General features: G+C 39.2%; 1 protein-coding gene across 1 annotated transcript; it reads left to right on the top strand.

Moving 5' to 3' along the window:
• Positions 1–8067: 8067 nt before the first annotated feature.
• Positions 8068–15541, top strand: SNRPF (small nuclear ribonucleoprotein polypeptide F). The gene is made up of 4 exons (XM_025283682.2): positions 8068–8226; positions 10109–10234; positions 14786–14850; positions 15413–15541. Exons 1-4 carry the CDS (start codon positions 8224–8226, stop codon positions 15477–15479), a joined length of 261 nt encoding a protein of 86 aa, XP_025139467.1. The 5' UTR covers positions 8068–8223; the 3' UTR covers positions 15480–15541.
• Positions 15542–16284: the final 743 nt, after the last annotated feature.

Raw genomic sequence — 16284 nt, 5'->3', positions numbered from 1 at the left:
AGATTGTTTTTTTCCCTTAGGCTAGTTTCAGTTACATGCAACCAAAATCTTGACAAACACAGGACACAACAGAGGAACTTGGACAAAGACCAAATGTAAGAAAACCTAACATGTGGGCTGTATGGAAAAGAAAGAAGAAAAAAGCAATAAGCAAAAGATATAAAACATATGTTCAGTTCTCTAGTAGTCATGGAAATACAAATTAATATGAAGTATTAGTTCACACTAAACAAGTTGACAAAATTACAAGAGTTGGTAACACTGTGAACTCTCAAAAGGTGTTGGTAGAAGTGTAAATTGATACAACCTGTAATGGTTAATTTGATGTGTCATCTTGACTAGGTTATATTATCTGATTGCTTGGTCAAACACCAGTCCAGATGTTGCTATGAAAGCAACAATGTATTTTTCGATGTGATTGACACTTAAATCAGTAGACCTTGAGTAAAGCAGGTTACCCTGTGGAATTCGGGTAGGCTTTACCCTATCAGCTGAAGGAATTAAAAGCAAAGACGGGTTTTTCAAAAAAGTGATTCTGCCCCAAGACTGCCCTGACTATATTTTCAGTTACTGAACTGCTCTGCAGATTTCAGGCTCAAACCAGTAATATCAAGTCCCACCTGAATCTGTAGTCTGCTAGTTTGCCCCACAAATTTTGGGCTTGGCCCACAGCCTTGTGAGCCAATTTCATGAAATCCCTGTCTGTCTCTGTCTCTCACTCCATATTATACGTATGTGTGTGTGAATAATCTCTGTATGTTTGTGTTTATATGTCTGTGTGTATACACACAGAATCTCTTGGTTCTGTTTCTCTGAAGAACCCTAATACACATCCACTTTGAAGAACAGTGTGGCAATTTCTGGGAAAACTGAAGATGAAAAGGTCTAGAAAAGCTGAAGATGGGCATAGCCATTTTCAGATCTAGGTATGCAGCCTGCAGTTCCTCTCAAAGGGGAACTACTGGAATTGTGGTGGGGAAGTGTAAAATAAGATGACGGAATGGAACTTCTATGTCTTAAAGAGTGTGGGGTGGGGTGGGAAAAAATATGGCAAATGTTAGAATGTGCTAAAAACAGAGATGAAGTATATTTCATGTTGCCATATTGTTTTCTGCCTTTCTTCTGTATTTTGTAATATTCTGACACTTCAATAAAAGCAGTTTTATAGCAACTTTAGTTAAGCCTGATGGCAATGGAAGTGGCCCTGACTGACAGGCCAAATGCACTTAAGCTCAAAGGGGAAAAGACAGTCTCAGCAGAGAACAAGGATAGGTGAGGAGAGGTTAAAGGATAAAGTGAGTAACACTTGAGAACCCCAACACTTTCAGAATTCCCTTTGTGCACAGAACTTCCTTTGACTTCAAAATGGCTCATTTATCATTAACTGGCAAAGTAGAGAATACACCTTTGTCAGATTAACATGACACCCATGGATATCAGTGATCATCTTGACCTTCATTACTTTGTTAAGGCAGTGTTTGCCAGATTTCTGTACTATAAAGTTACTCTTTTCTCTTTTTATAGAAGTTTTTGAGTCTCATCTTGGAAAATGTTATAAATGGTTAATTTGCTCTAATATCAAGTACAACCCTTTGATGATTATCACAAATGAGTTTTATGAGAAATCGAAAGAAGACAGATAACAGCAAGGAAAAAATATAAAAAGACTCGAATAGGACAAAGGTAGGAAAAAAATAAGAGATGTTGCTTAATCCCTAGTACTTTGCTATTTTTCTCTCTGCCTTCCTTTGTCCTAGAAGTTTTTTTTTCTTCTTTCTTTCACTATCTGGGTCCAACTAGGTCTAAGCACGCAGGAACTCAGCCTCTATTTGTTAATCTTTGGATCTCCAGAGCCTGTAATAGAGTCAGTGATAAATAGATACTTATTGAAGAAAAGGGAAGAGAAAAGATAGGAGAAAAAGAGGAAATAACTGACCATACAGATTATCAATATATTCCTTAATATTTATTTTCTGTTACATAATCTTAAACTGAGCTTCATTGATTTATATCTTCTCTCTCAAAATATTTTCAAAAGTAGATTTTTTAACTCGATATCACTCTAAATTCGTATTTTTTTTATTGGTTACCTGCCCTAAATAAAAATTTTACCATGCTTGCTTTAACCCATAGGAATTAATTTCAAATGCTAAAATTTCTAATTCCCTAGGAGATAAATAGGCAAAACTCCTAGCTACACTAAAAATATGTACTACATTAGACTACAGTATTCTTCTTACTCCTTATTTGCAGGAAATATACACTATAGTATTTGGTGTAATAGAGCATCATGTTGGCAACTTACTAGCAAATGATTCAGGAAAAATAAAGTTAATGTGCCGTGCTTGCAATATTTCAATAAATTTGAAATTATTTCAAAATAAAAATAATAATTTCCTTTCCATGAATGTGATTAACTAATTGATGTCCTAAGGGCTGGAAACAAGCTTACATAACTAATTCATTAGTTTATATAAGTGTTGTGCTGCTGCTGCTGCTTAGTTATATCCAACTCTCTGCGACCCCATGGACTCCAGGCTCCTCTGTCCATGGAATTTTCCGGAGAAGAATACTGGAGAGGGTTGCCATTTCCTACTCCAAGGGATCCTCCCAACCCAGGGATTGAACCTGAGTCTCCTGCATTACAGATTCTTTAGCAGTAGTGCCACCTGGGAAGCCCTAATTTATTATAGGTGGAACTGAAAAAAAAAGGCCACAAACCCGGTCACCATTGCAAGGTTTCCCTTCTCTGAAAGCATCAACCTAAATCAAAACTAGAAAGAGCAGCCATACCTTTTGCTTAACAAAAGTAGCATCTGCAGTGGAACTCGCAATTGGGAAGAAAAGAATAAGCATTAAGACTAGTTTCAAGGTTCTTCAAGGTTCTTTCAAGGTTCTTCCTCACGTATAATTCTAATCTACGGCATGTCTGTGAGATAATCTAGATCACAGCGAGTCCGGTCATCATTTTCTTCCACATGTTTTATTCATTCAGTCAATACTGGCAAAGTGAAGCTCTACCTTGGGTGTCATCTGATTGAGTGATGGACTGGGGCCAAACAGTGAAGGAAGGAATCTGCAGGCAGAAGGGTCAGTGACCTGACTGGCATTCCATGGACCAATATTTGTGGGCTTGATATGGCCAGACACTTCAAGAATTGTGCTCCAGAAGAACAAACTTGCCTGCCCCTCCTTGTCAGAAGAGCCTTGCATGTAGAGGAAAGTGGTCTTTGAGCTTGGTTGTCAGCTGCTCAGAGCTGTTCCCTACAAGTGCTGGGAACACTTAGCACTTGGAACCTTTGTAGAGAGAGAGAGAGCCAGGAGCCACCAAGCCCAGCAAGCTTATTACCAAGCAACCCAGACAGAGCCACAGGATGGTCCAGCAGACACGCTTGTTTGACTCACTACACTCTATCAACATTTATCAGAAACACTGAATTTTTGTTTACCTGGAACCAAAGGAATTTGAAGTGAAGTGCTTGTTGCTCAGTCATGTCCGATTCTTTGCAACCCCATGAACTATAGCCCCTCAGACTCCTCTGTCCATGGTATTCTCCATGCAAGAATACTGGAGTGGGTAGCCATTTCCCTCTCCACGGTATCTTCCTGACCCAGGGATCAAACCCAGTCTCCTGCACTCTAGGCAGATTCTTTACCGCCTGAGCCACCTTAGAATCCAACAGGGTGGGTAACAGATGAAAAGTAGAATAATAAACTTATTTTTTAAAAATTGAGGGACTTCCCTGGTAGTCCAGTAAAGACTCTGCACTTCAAATGCAAGGGGAAGGGTTCAATCCCTGGGCCCCAATTGGGGATGCTGCAAAAAAAAAAAAAAAATTTAGAAGTTTGATTCACTGGAAACTCTGGAGGAATGAGAGAGGGAGGGAGATTGTACAGCACAGGCGACTGTGGGAGAAGTTCCATGTGGTCTTGTTTGGTTTGTGTTTTGAGAACAGTGAAGTCCCTTTTTGTACAGATAAACTTCCAAGTGTCTGTATGATTAGAAATTTTACTCAAAATTCACCACCAGCACCCTGTGGAAGTACAGCAAGGAATCGAACTGTGTTTAAAGTTGATATTTGAAGCTGTCATCTGGTTGAGGAGTTCCTAGTCTTTTTACCTCTATATACATGCTCAGTTGCTCAGTCATATCCTACTCTTTGTGACCCCATGGACTGTAACCTGCTAGGCTCTTCTGTCCATGGTATTTTCCAGGCAAGAATACTGGAGTGGGTTGCCATTTCCTTCTCCAGGCAATCTTCCCAACCCAGGGGTTGAACCCATGTCTTCTGCATCTCCTACATTGGCAGACTGATTCCTTACAACTGCACCACCTCTAAAGGGTTTTACTCTCTACTTTTCCCCCAAATTGAATCTATAATTTGTGAAACTAAAAAACATCATTTATTGACAATTTGCTTGTCCATTTTTATAAACCAGATACATCTAATAATGCCCGTAGAGCTTCTGATCCATGATTATCAACTAGTATTTATATTTTTAGTTGATTTCATTCTAATAAAAAGCAAAGGAGCATCAAGTTTTCATCACTCTTATACGGTCTCTATTTAAGGTACTGACCTTTTCAAGTCCTGTGGCAAAAAAAAGGTAAGCATATTTAATAGAGACTGTATAAGACCTCAGATATGCAAATGACATCATCCTCTAACATCCGTTGAATCATTGAAAAAGCAAGCGAGTTCCAGAAAAAATATCTACTTCTGCTTTATTGACTACACCAAAGCCTTTGACTATGTGGATCACAACAAACTGAGGAAATTTCTTAAATAGATGGGAATACCAGACCATCTGACCTGCCTCCTGAGAAAGCTGTATGCAGGTCAGAAAGCAACAGCTAGAACTTGACATGGAACAAAAGACTGGTTCCAAATCGGGAAAGGAATACATCAAGGCTGTATATTGTCACCCTGCTTATTTAACTTATATGCAGAATACATCATGCGAAATGCCAGGCTGGATGAAGCACAAGCTGGTATCAAGATAGCTGGGAGAAATATCAATAACCTCAGATACACACACGACACCACCTTTGTGCCAGAAAGTGAAGAACTAAAAAGCCTCTTGATGAAAGTGAAAGAGGAGAGTGAAAAAGTTGGCTTAAAACTCAACATTTAGAAAACTAAGATCATGGCATCTGGTCCTATCACTTCACAGCAAAAAGATGGGGAAACAGTGGAAACAGTGTCAGACTTTATTTTGGGGGGCTCCAAACTCACTGCAGATGGTGACTGCAGCCATGAAATTAAGACGCTTGCTCCTTGGAAGAAAACCTATGACCAACCTAGACAGCATATTAAAAAGCAGAGACATTACTTTGCCAACAAAGGTCCGTCTAGTCAAGGCCATGGTTTTTCCAGTAATTATGTATGGATGTGAGAGTTGGACTATAAAGAAAGCTGAGCACAGAAGAATTGATGCTTTTGAACTGTGATTTTGGAAAAGACTCTTGAGAGTCCCTTGGACTGCAAGGAGATCCAACCAGTCCATCCTAAAGGAAATCAGTCCTGAACATTCATTGGAAGGACTGATGTTGAAGCTGAAACCCCAATACTCTGGCCACTGATGTGAAGAACTGACTCATTTGAAAAGACCCTGATGCTGGGCAAGATTGAAGGAGGGAGGAGAAGGAGATGACAGAGGACGAGATGGTTGGATGGCATCACTATCTCAACGGACAACAGTTTGAGTAAGCTCCAGGAGTTGGTGATGGATAGGGAAGCCTTGTGTGCTGCAGACCATGGAGTCACAAAGAGTCGGACACAATTAAGCAACTGAACTGACTGAATTTTTAAATGTACAATTTGTTAGTTTTTTTATTTTTGAATAATAAAAAAGTTTGCAAAGCCCTAATACTACCTGCTAAGTGAGCCAAGTCTGTGGCCTGTGTTCGTAAACCATTGATCTAATCCAGAAGTTTTCAATGGGGGACAACTGTGTCATCCAGAGGATGCTGGGTAATATCTGGAGACATTTTTGGTTGTGACAACTTGGAGGGAACGGGTTGCAACTGGCATCTAGTTGGTAGAGGCTGAGGATGCTGCTGCAATATATTCATTCTACAATAAAAGGGCAGACCCCACAGCAAGAATTGTCTGGCCAAAAGTGTCAGTAGTAGTGAGGTTGAAAATTGTGATCTAGTCCCAAACGGTATAAATGAAGAAAACGAGACCCAGAATAATTAAATGACTTTTCCTTGTATTTTAAAAAACTTAGTCTGATTTTAAATTAGACAATTCATTCAAGGATTCCAGAAATAGAACATATAACTTGAACATTTATCCAAAAATATACAAGTAGCCAATAAGCACATGAAAAGATGCTCAACATCATTAGTCATTCAGTTCAGTTCAGTTCAGTTCAGTTCAGTCGCTCAGTCATGTCCGACTCTTTGCGACCCCATGAATCGCAGCATGCCAGGCCTCCCTGTCCATCACCAACTCCGGGAGTTCACTCAAACTCACGTCCATCGAGTCGGTGATGCCATCCAGCCATCTCATCCTCTGTCATCCCCTTTTCCTCCTGCCCCTAATACCTCCCAGCAATGAGTCAACTCTTCGCATGAGGTGGCCAAAGTACTGGAGTTTCAGCTTTAGCATCATTCCTTCCAAAGAAATCCCAGGGCTGATCTCCTTTAGAATAGACTGGTTGGATCTCCTTGCAGTCCAAGGGACTCTCAAGAGTCTTCTCCAACACCACAGTTCAAAAGCATCAATTCTTCAGTGCTCAGTTTTCTTCACAGTCCAACTCTCGCATCCATACATGACCACTGGAAAAACCATAGCCTTGACTAAACGGACCTTTGTTGGCAAAGTAATGTATCTGCTTTTCAATATGCTATCTAGGTTGGTCATAACCTTCCTTCCAAGGAGTAAGCGTCTTTTAATTTCATGGCTGCAGTCACCATCTGCAGTGACTTTGGAGCCCAAAAAGATAAAGTCGGACACTGTTTTAGGGAAATGCAAATCAAAGCCACAATGAGATGGTTTATTAGGATTACTATGATAACTATTGGAGAAGGAAAGCAGCAACCCACTCCAGTATTCTTGCCTGGAAAATCCCATGTACAAAAGAATCTAGGGCTACTGTCCTTGGGGTCGCAAGAGTTGGACACAACCGAAGTGACTTAGCACATGGGATAACTATGATTTTTTTTTTAACGGTAAGTGTTGGTGAGATAGTGGGGAAGTTAGAAATCTCATACATTGCTAGTGGGAACATAAAATGGTGCAGGCATTGTGGAAAACAGTCCGGTACAAAAATTCAAGTACAGAATTACCATATGACACAACAATTCCACTGTACATTAAAAGGATTAATCCGCGATAGCATAAATATCCTCCACTTCAAATATAAATGCAGTATAAAGACTGTTGCGGACCTCTGTCCACAAGGCAGAAGAAAGAGATGGGCCGGAAGACCACCACGCCATATTCCAGGCTTCATCTGAAATATATTCTGTACTTGAGCTTCTGTGAGTTTCAGCTCCCCTAAGTCTATCCAGTCTTGCTTCTAACTCCAGAGACCCAAAGTCGTTCTCCCAAGTGTACAAGGACTAAGGAAACCCCCAATAGCTATAAGTAGAAAGTAGAACGTGAAGTCGCTCAGTCGTGTCAGACTCTTTGCGACCCCATGGACTGTAGCCCGCCAGGCTGCTCCGTACGTGGGATTTTCCAGGCAAGAATACTGGAGTGGGTTGCCATTTCCTTCTGCAGAGGATCTTCCCAAACCGGGGATGGAACCAGGATCTCCCGCACTGCAGGCAGGCTCTTGACCGTCTGAGCCACTAAGGAAACCCCCACTAGCCAAGCTGGCGAGAAATCACGATCCCTCTACAGGGTACGCAACAAACCCTTGAGGAAGATGAGCATCTCACTGCCTGTTCTGCGTCTTGGGTACTCATTCTTCCGGCAGAGCGAAGTAGCTCGTTTTCCAATGGCCGCGCGCTACCAGGAAGGTACGCACCCGTTGGCTCCTGTGGTTGCCAGGAGACAGGCCACCCACTTCCTCCAATCAGCACGCATCTCTTTGAGTCCAATCACGGAAGCCAGAAGAGCTGTAGTCTGAGGTGAAAGGTCATGCTGCTATTTGGCGGCCATTTCTCTTAAAGGCCTGTGTGGTTACTTCAGTCCTGAGGATCGCACGAGAGTTGCGTCGGCGGCGAGTATCCTGCAGCATTTTCCCACTACCGCAGCAGCAGTCGCGATGGTAAGGAGAAAGAGAACGACCAGGGTTGCGCGTGAGAGAGAGGGAGGCTTGCCGGGCCTGGTGGTGGTTTTCGCGCGTTTCCCATTCATCCGCGTGAGGCGCCGCGGGCCCGGTGGCCGGCCCCTTTCTCCCCGCCCTGGTTGTCTGAGGTGCGCCCTCCTTCCGAAGCCCTGTCTTTCCCTCCCTAGGAGTGCTCCTGCCTCCTTCCTCTTCGTTTGAATCCGAGCCTGAGGTGTTCTTGCTGCCTGGGGCCCGGGGTTGGGGTAAAGATAAAGCGACTTTTCACGTTCCACTTTACACACTCCAAAATCCTGTTTCGTCCAGTGATGTTGGGAGGCCCTACAGCCCTTTGGAATACTGAGCCCAGCCTTTGAGTATTCTCAAGTAAATTTGTTCATTTAGCAAATGTTTACTGAGCGCCTGCTACCTGCCAGGGCCTGGGCCAGGTAAAGTTCTAGGTGCTTGGAATATAGGATGAAAAGTATTGATGCGGACCATGCTCTAGGTTAACTAAGTCGGTATGGAAGAAAGACATTAATCAAATAACGATAAATATGTACTTTCAAGTAATGTTAAGTGCTGAGAAGGGCGCAAACAGGGTGCTGTGAAGGCCTGCCATGGTACGTTAGAAGGGTGGTTACGGTGTGCATCTCTTGGAGGAGGGATTTAACCTGAAACCTAAGCGTTATGAGAATACAGCTCCTTAAAGAGCAGGAAGAAGTGTAAGAAGGCCCAGCTCAGGGATCAGGAGCACAGGCTCCAAGGCCTAGAGGAAAACCTGACCAGTTGAAAGAATTGAGAGCAGGCTGCAGCCGCTTGCAAGGATAGAGGTTCTGAGATAATAGGGTTGGGCAAGACTTCTTAGGCCTTATGAGGGATTCTGGATTCTACTCCCAAGTGCATTGGGAAGCCATTGAAGCATTTGAAGCAGAGATAAGATAAAAGTAATACTTGCCTTGTGGCTGGTAAGTTGGAGAAAGACAAGAGTGAAAATTGGAGACCCACCTGAGATCACTCCGAATATGTTTATTCTAGAGGAGTTCAGTAGCCAGGTTTCTTGGTTCTTTTCCTTCTTTGAGCTGATGAGTGAGCAGATGAGGAAAGGGAATAAAGTCTGAATTGATTGGGAATACTATTGGTTTGCTGAATAAACAAGTTTAGGGATTGCCTATAGGTAGGAGACACTGCAAGTCAAAGAAGAGCCAATCCTATCTCCTGGAATTCTAAGTGAAAAGCAGTGGAGCATGATCTGTCCCCTGCCTTCTCCTGTGGCCTCACACAGAACTAACTCCTATGTCCCAGAGATCACCTTATTGATTCACTATTCCCTCCTTTTACATAGGTAGCCCAGCCTGCCTAAATGAGCCCTTTTCCCTCTGGAAATACCTCTCATCCTTTAAAACAAAGGCACTACTTATTTCAGGCAATCCTCCCTTTGCTTTTAACCTGAGATTGTTTGGTATCCTTGTACGCAGCATATATCCTCTTACTACATTGCAAAATAATTGTCTGTCTGTATGTTTTGACCCTCCCACTGTGGGCTTCAAGAGAACAGGGACTATCAGCTGCTCTTTTTCCTTTTCCTTTTTTGCCTTTACCTTTGTTTCTTTGTGGCCTTGGAACAGTGAGTGATGTATATTAGGTATTCAGTGTTTCTTACGTCAACAATGAATACTTCTGTAAGTTTTAATGGGTTGAAGATGAAATTGGCTGACTAGGTATTTTAATTTCTCTGAAGCTCTTCAACAAAAGTGAAAATTATGTAATAAAGTGAGAGGAAATCAAGAGTTTGCTTCATTTGGACACCGTAAAGTATTGATGGTTTAATAAAGAAGAGAATTAATCAAATTGGGTTCTTTTTTTGTTGTTGTTCTTTATGCAGAGTTTGCCCCTCAACCCCAAACCTTTCCTCAACGGATTAACAGGAAAGCCAGTAATGGTGAAGCTTAAATGGGGAATGGAGTACAAGGGCTACCTGGTGTCTGTAGATGGCTATATGAACATGCAGGTGAGCTGAAGAGTTATAAAGATCATTAAGTTGTATTTATTTTTCTTCCCCTGACTCCTCAGGTTTAGTGTGACTTACAAAGATACAATTCGTATAACTGACAAACATAAAGCAAAATTCAGGAATAAAGTCAAGGCCAGGGAGGATGCTGTAACTGTGATCACTATGTGTGAGATTGGGCACAGATTTCCCTCCTAGTGTTTACAAGTAAGAAGAGCTCAGACATTTGGTTCACAGTGCCATAAGACAAATACACTAGAGTGTACAGAAAAAGCACACATTTTTGCAGCACTTAGCTCTGAGAGAAACTTTTCAAGTGAAGTCTTTTGATGAATGCTAAATGTATAACATCAAAGTAATTTGATAAAAGCAGTTCTTGAGGGAGAAAACAGACCGAATTGATGAACTGACTATGTGTCTGTTAAATTGGCTACTGTAAATGTTTCGGCCAGGCTTTATACTTTGTGTTTAATTGTGATTTAAAAATGTATAATGTAAAATTTACCATTTTAATCATTTTGAAGTGTGCAACTCAATGGCATTAACTACATTCACACTTTTGTGCATCCATCACCATTATCCATTTCAAGAGCTTTTTCATCATCCCAAAGTGAAACTCTATGCCCATCAAACAAGAACTTGCCATTCCCTCTGCCTCCTGGTAAACACTATTCTTTTTGTCTTTATTCAAGGTACCTCATATAAGTGGAACCTTAAAATATTTGTCCTTTCATGTCAGGCTTATTTCATTCAGCATGGTGTTTCCAGGGTCCATCCATGTTGTAGCATGTATCAGAATTTCAGCCCTTTTTATGGTTGAAGTAATGTTCCGTTGTGTGTAGCAGTCCCGTAGTATCCTTGGGGCGTTGGTTCCAGGACCTGCCTGGTGTGCTAAACTCCACAGATGCTTGGAGTCCATAGTTGGTTCTCCATATCGTGGTTCTGCATCAGCTTGTCCATGCAGTTCAAATCTGTATTGTTCAAGGGTTGACTCTATATACCTCATTTTACTCATTCTTGTGTTGTTGAATATTTGAATTGTTTCCACCTTTTGACAATTTGTGAATAATGCAGTGAACATAGCTGCACATGTATCAGTTAAGAGTCTCTACTTTCAGTCTTTTTGGGTCTTATATCCAGAAGTGGAATTGCTGGATCATACGGTGATTCTTTAATTTTTTGAGGAACTGCCAGACTGTTTTCCATAGCAGCTGCGCCATTTTACATTCCACCAGCAGTGTATGAGGGATCCAATTTCTTAATATCACCAACACTTGTTTTCTGTTTTTATAATAATAGTCATCCTAATAATGTGAAGTAGTATCTCATTGTTTTGATTTGCATCTCCTTAATGATTAGTGATGTTGAGATTAGTGATGATTTATGTGCTTACTGGTTATTTACATATCTTGAGGAAAATGCCTATTCATGTCCTTTGGCCATTTTTAAATTTTTGTTGCTTAATTCTAGTAGTTTTCAGCCACTTTTTTGAAGAAAATATTTGAGGTTATATTTTCCTGAAGCACAGGTATTTATGTGACTGATTAATGACTGATGAATGAATTTTAAAGGGAACCTAGATAGGTGGTCAATCCAATCATGACTCCATGTATTCTATACTGGTTATGTTTTTAGGTGAATACTAATAGGAGCACTTATAGGCTCAAAGCTGAGATTTTCCTTAATTTAGAGTTTACCACCTGAACAGACCATGCTCAGGTGCCCAGAGTTCCTGGAAAATTATCTAAGCAGTAATCATTTACCAGGGCTATAGAAAAATTTGAAGACTATACCCATTGTGCTAAAAATGTTCTAGACATAGTGGTGATTAATTACACAAGTTTGTGAATATACTAAACATCACCAACTTGTACACTTGAAGAGAATTTTATGGTATAAGAATGATACTTCATTAAAAGAAAGGAATAAAAAAATACCCATCAAATATTTGGTTTTAGAAGTAATGTAGCTTTCTAGTGAACCAGCAAGAGTTATGAAATGTATCTCTGAGTCACTAACCACATTGGTGATGCTTTTTTGAGTTTGTTCACTGGCACGGAATATACTGGTGAACAAAACAAAAGTTGCTGTGCTCAAGAAGTTTATGCTTTAGTGATGGAAGATGGTTATATAGTGTGATATCAGGTAATGGTAGATGCTTTGAAGAAAAGGAAAGCAGAAATGGAATAGAGTGACAAGAGTGTACAGTATTAGAAGGGATAGCCAGGGAAAGCATCTCTGAGAAAGTAAATTTAAGCAGAGACCAGAATTGACTGAGTGCGTGAAGAATATCTGGTGAAAGTGAAAATCATTCAGTCATGTCCGACTCTTTGTGACCCCATGGACTATAGGCCATGGAATTCTCTAAGCCAAGATACTGGAATGGGTGGCCTTTCCCTTCTCCAAGGGATCTTCCCAACTCAGGGATCGAACCCAGGTTTACCCACATTGCAGATGGATTCTTTACCAGCTGAGCCACAAGGGAACCTCAAGAATACTGTAGTGGGTAGGCTATTCTTTCTCCAGCAGATCTTCCCGATCCAGGAATCGAACTGAGATCTCCTACATTGCAGGTGGATTCTTTCCCAACTGAGCTGTCAGGGAAGCCCTTTCTTGGGAAAGAGCATCCCAATTTGAGGGAACAGCAAATTGCAAAGGCTGTGTAACAGAAACATGCTTTTTCCGTTCAAGGCTTGGCAAGAAGGCCAGGGCAGAGTGAGTTAATAAGGGAAGTATGATAGTGAAGTTGGAGTGGTAGTCATGGAATGCCTTTTAAGTGATAGTAAGACTTTTGGATTTAATTAAAATATGATAATATACAAACAGCTCATACAGCCCAATTTAAAAAAAAATGGGCAGAATACCTAGACATTTCTCCAGAGAAAACATACAGATGGCTAACAGGCACATGAAAAGATACTCAGCATCACTAATTATTAGAGAAATGCAAATCATAACTACAATGAGGTATCACCTCACACCGGTCAGAAAGGCCATCATTTAAAAGTCTACAAATGATAAGTGCTGGAGAGGGTGTAGAGAAAAGGGAAGCTTCCTACACTGTTCGTCAGGATGTAAATTGGTACATCCTTTATAGAGAATAGTATGGAGGGTCCTTAAAAAGCTAAAATATAGAGTTAACATATGATCCAGTAATCCCACTCCTGGGCATATATCCAGAGAAAACTAATTCAAAAAGATACATGCACCCCAGGGTTAAGTCTTAAAGAGGAAAATGTAGAATCTAAAAAAATGATACAAATGAACATGTTTACATAACAGACTCAGAGACATGGAAAACATCTTTGGTTACTAAAGGGAAGGATGGAGAGGGATAAATTGGGAATTTGGGATTAACAGATAACACACTACTATATGTAAAATAGATAAACAAGGATTTCATGTATAGCACAGGGAACTAAAACTACCCTGTATCTTGTAACCTATAACGGAAAAGAATCTGAAAAATGTAACTGAATCATCTTGCTGTACACTCAAAACTAGCCCAGTAATGTAAATCAGCTGTAATTCAACTTAAAAAAAAAAAAATGTCGTAGAAGGCCTTTGAAGCATCATTGTATAATTTAGAAACCAGTTAAATGTTGGTGAACAACTGCTGCAAATAATCACTTTAAAAAAAAAGCTGGTTGATCTTTTGCATACAAAGCTAATTGTCGGCAGTAATTTCAGGCAAAACCATATCCTCTACGAGGTTATTTTTGTTGTCTAGAAGAAGGAATAGTATCCAGTAGCATTATTAATTCATTAACATGTTTTAACTACTTTATCTAACATCCGTTCTAAGCCCTGTTTTTCTTTCCCTTTGCCCACTTACCTAGTTAGTGATGGAAATTTGCCTGTTTCCTTTCCTGTTCATTTCTTTTCTGAGTCCCAGTAGCACTGATTGTGATTTTAATTCACAAGTAAAGTTTATTAACTATATGTAGAAGGAAAGCTAAACATTTTGATGTAAAGTTAGAAATTATAATAGAGTTCTCTAAAGTAACCATAAAGGTCACTCTTAATTATTTAACCTCTCAAGAACTTTTTTTTTCCTGTTTGTTAGCACATTATTTTTTAAAAATACTTATTCAGTTCTTTAGTTTGGTTGTTGAATAATATAAGACTTTTTGGCATTTTAATCATAGCTTTTATACCCATCGGGATCCTCAGTATGATGATACAGTGTTGTTACTCCAAGAAAAGTTACTGTCTAGTTCTTTAGAATTATTCAAGCTTATTCATAAATTGGAGACTTCCTATCATGTTAATGTTTAATAGAAAGAAATATACATTACTGAGAGATTTTAAAAATTGTGTTGAAACAAGCTTTATTATATATTAGTTCAACATCCATCAATGTTAACTTTACTTAATGTTCTACATGAAACCAAAAAGGACTACAGTAGTATTGGAAAGCTAATCTAATTATTGTAGATAAATGTACATCATTGGTACAGAAAGGTCTCGGTTAATAAGTTCTCTCACCAGTATTAGGTATATAATACTGTTTTCCTCTGGCATGATGATACATTTTCTTCTTATTTAAAGCTTGCAAACACAGAAGAATACATAGATGGAGCATTGTCTGGACATCTGGGTGAAGTTTTAATAAGGTAACAATGTCAGTAGTATATATAGGGAGTTGGTGATGAGCATTAGAAATACATGTTTAAATAAACTATTGGTGCCTCAATCTCAGACTTTTTTTTTTTTCTAACTACTATTAATTTAGAATAATATGCTACAGCTAGACTTCGAGAGTCTTGAAATTGTTAAACTTGTCAAAGCAGATTTAAATACTTCGGAGCTGTTCATTCTTAAGGTTTTCCTAGTGTGGCTATTAAACTTTGTAGCTCTTAACTGTGCCTTTTTCAGTGGTTTTAGTTGCAAGAACTTGATTTTTGGGTGGGTCTGTCTGCTGTTAGGTATTTGTATTATACTACTTTCTAGAACTAGCTTCACACCTCTAAATTCTAGTCATTTTTACAACCACATTGTATAAAAATAGTACTGTGTGCTCTATAACAACCAAAGGTAAATTTTTTTAAAAGAGAAATGATGTGTTGTAATTTTAGCATTAATATTTTTGTAATGAAAAAAATCTAGTAATAGTAATAATTCAGATCTTACATGGTTTCTTGTTGAAACAACAAAATGGTGTCTTTCTGTTTACAGGTGTAATAATGTCCTTTATATCAGGGGTGTTGAAGAAGAAGAAGAAGATGGGGAAATGAGAGAATAGCATCTTTGGGGGGGAATTTTTTTATATATATTTGTATACAATAAAAATCTGTTTGGTTTTCAGTTTGACTGTGAGCGGCTATTCATATTCAGATACTTGCATATTCAGATGAAACAGTTCAAAGATTATTCACAGAACTAATACTTTAAAAGCCACCCAACTTTATTCAAGTTTGTTTTCATGTAAACCCAGTGCTGTATTTTTTTTTCCTATGAGAGAAATGTATTTATATGTTTTATAAATGTTTGTGAAAGTGAATTTCAGCCCTTGGAATTGTATATTAACCGAGACCTTTTAAAGTTATTTTTGAGCCACTTTTGACATATATAAAGTTAAATATTTTCTTAGAATGCATATAGATTGTGTTATTTTACTCAGTAGTCAATAAATTACACGTTAACACTATATCAGCGTAAGCTAAATGATACATACATTACAGCTAAAATTGAAACACCACCTGAAAATTAAAATAGTTGAGTATAGAACACAACAGAAATTGTGAAATCAAATGTAGGCTAAAGGCATATGGTTTGTTCACTTAAGAGAATTAAATTTTCTGAACAGAACACCTTAACGTGAATTAGAAATCAGTCTCAAGGTTGGTTATGTTTAGACCACATAATCTAGTGGTTTTAAGTTTTAAACTCCTCAAAATCAGTGTTTTAGAGTTGTACATTGTTAAAATGTATACCTCATGGTGATAAAATGTATAGTATGAACTTTCCTGTGGATCAGTTGAAAAAAATTATTTAAAGTCTCACGTTGTCAGAATGCCATTATTGCTCTTAAAGGGTCATTCGCCATA

The sequence above is a fragment of the Bubalus bubalis genome, chromosome 4 (assembly GCF_019923935.1).
Source record: "Bubalus bubalis isolate 160015118507 breed Murrah chromosome 4, NDDB_SH_1, whole genome shotgun sequence".
NCBI classification, from domain to species: domain Eukaryota; kingdom Metazoa; phylum Chordata; class Mammalia; order Artiodactyla; family Bovidae; genus Bubalus; species Bubalus bubalis.
Note: the sequence above shows the minus strand (reverse complement) of the source record. Positions and strands in the feature narration are given on the sequence as shown.

Excerpts from the sequence above, each read along its gene's own strand:
- SNRPF (XM_025283682.2), top strand. Across the intron at positions 10,235-14,785 it reads ATGGCTATATGAACATGCAG|CTTGCAAACACAGAAGAATA; the intron begins GTGAGCTGAAGA and ends TCTTATTTAAAG. Across the intron at positions 14,851-15,412 it reads CTGGGTGAAGTTTTAATAAG|GTGTAATAATGTCCTTTATA; the intron begins GTAACAATGTCA and ends TTCTGTTTACAG.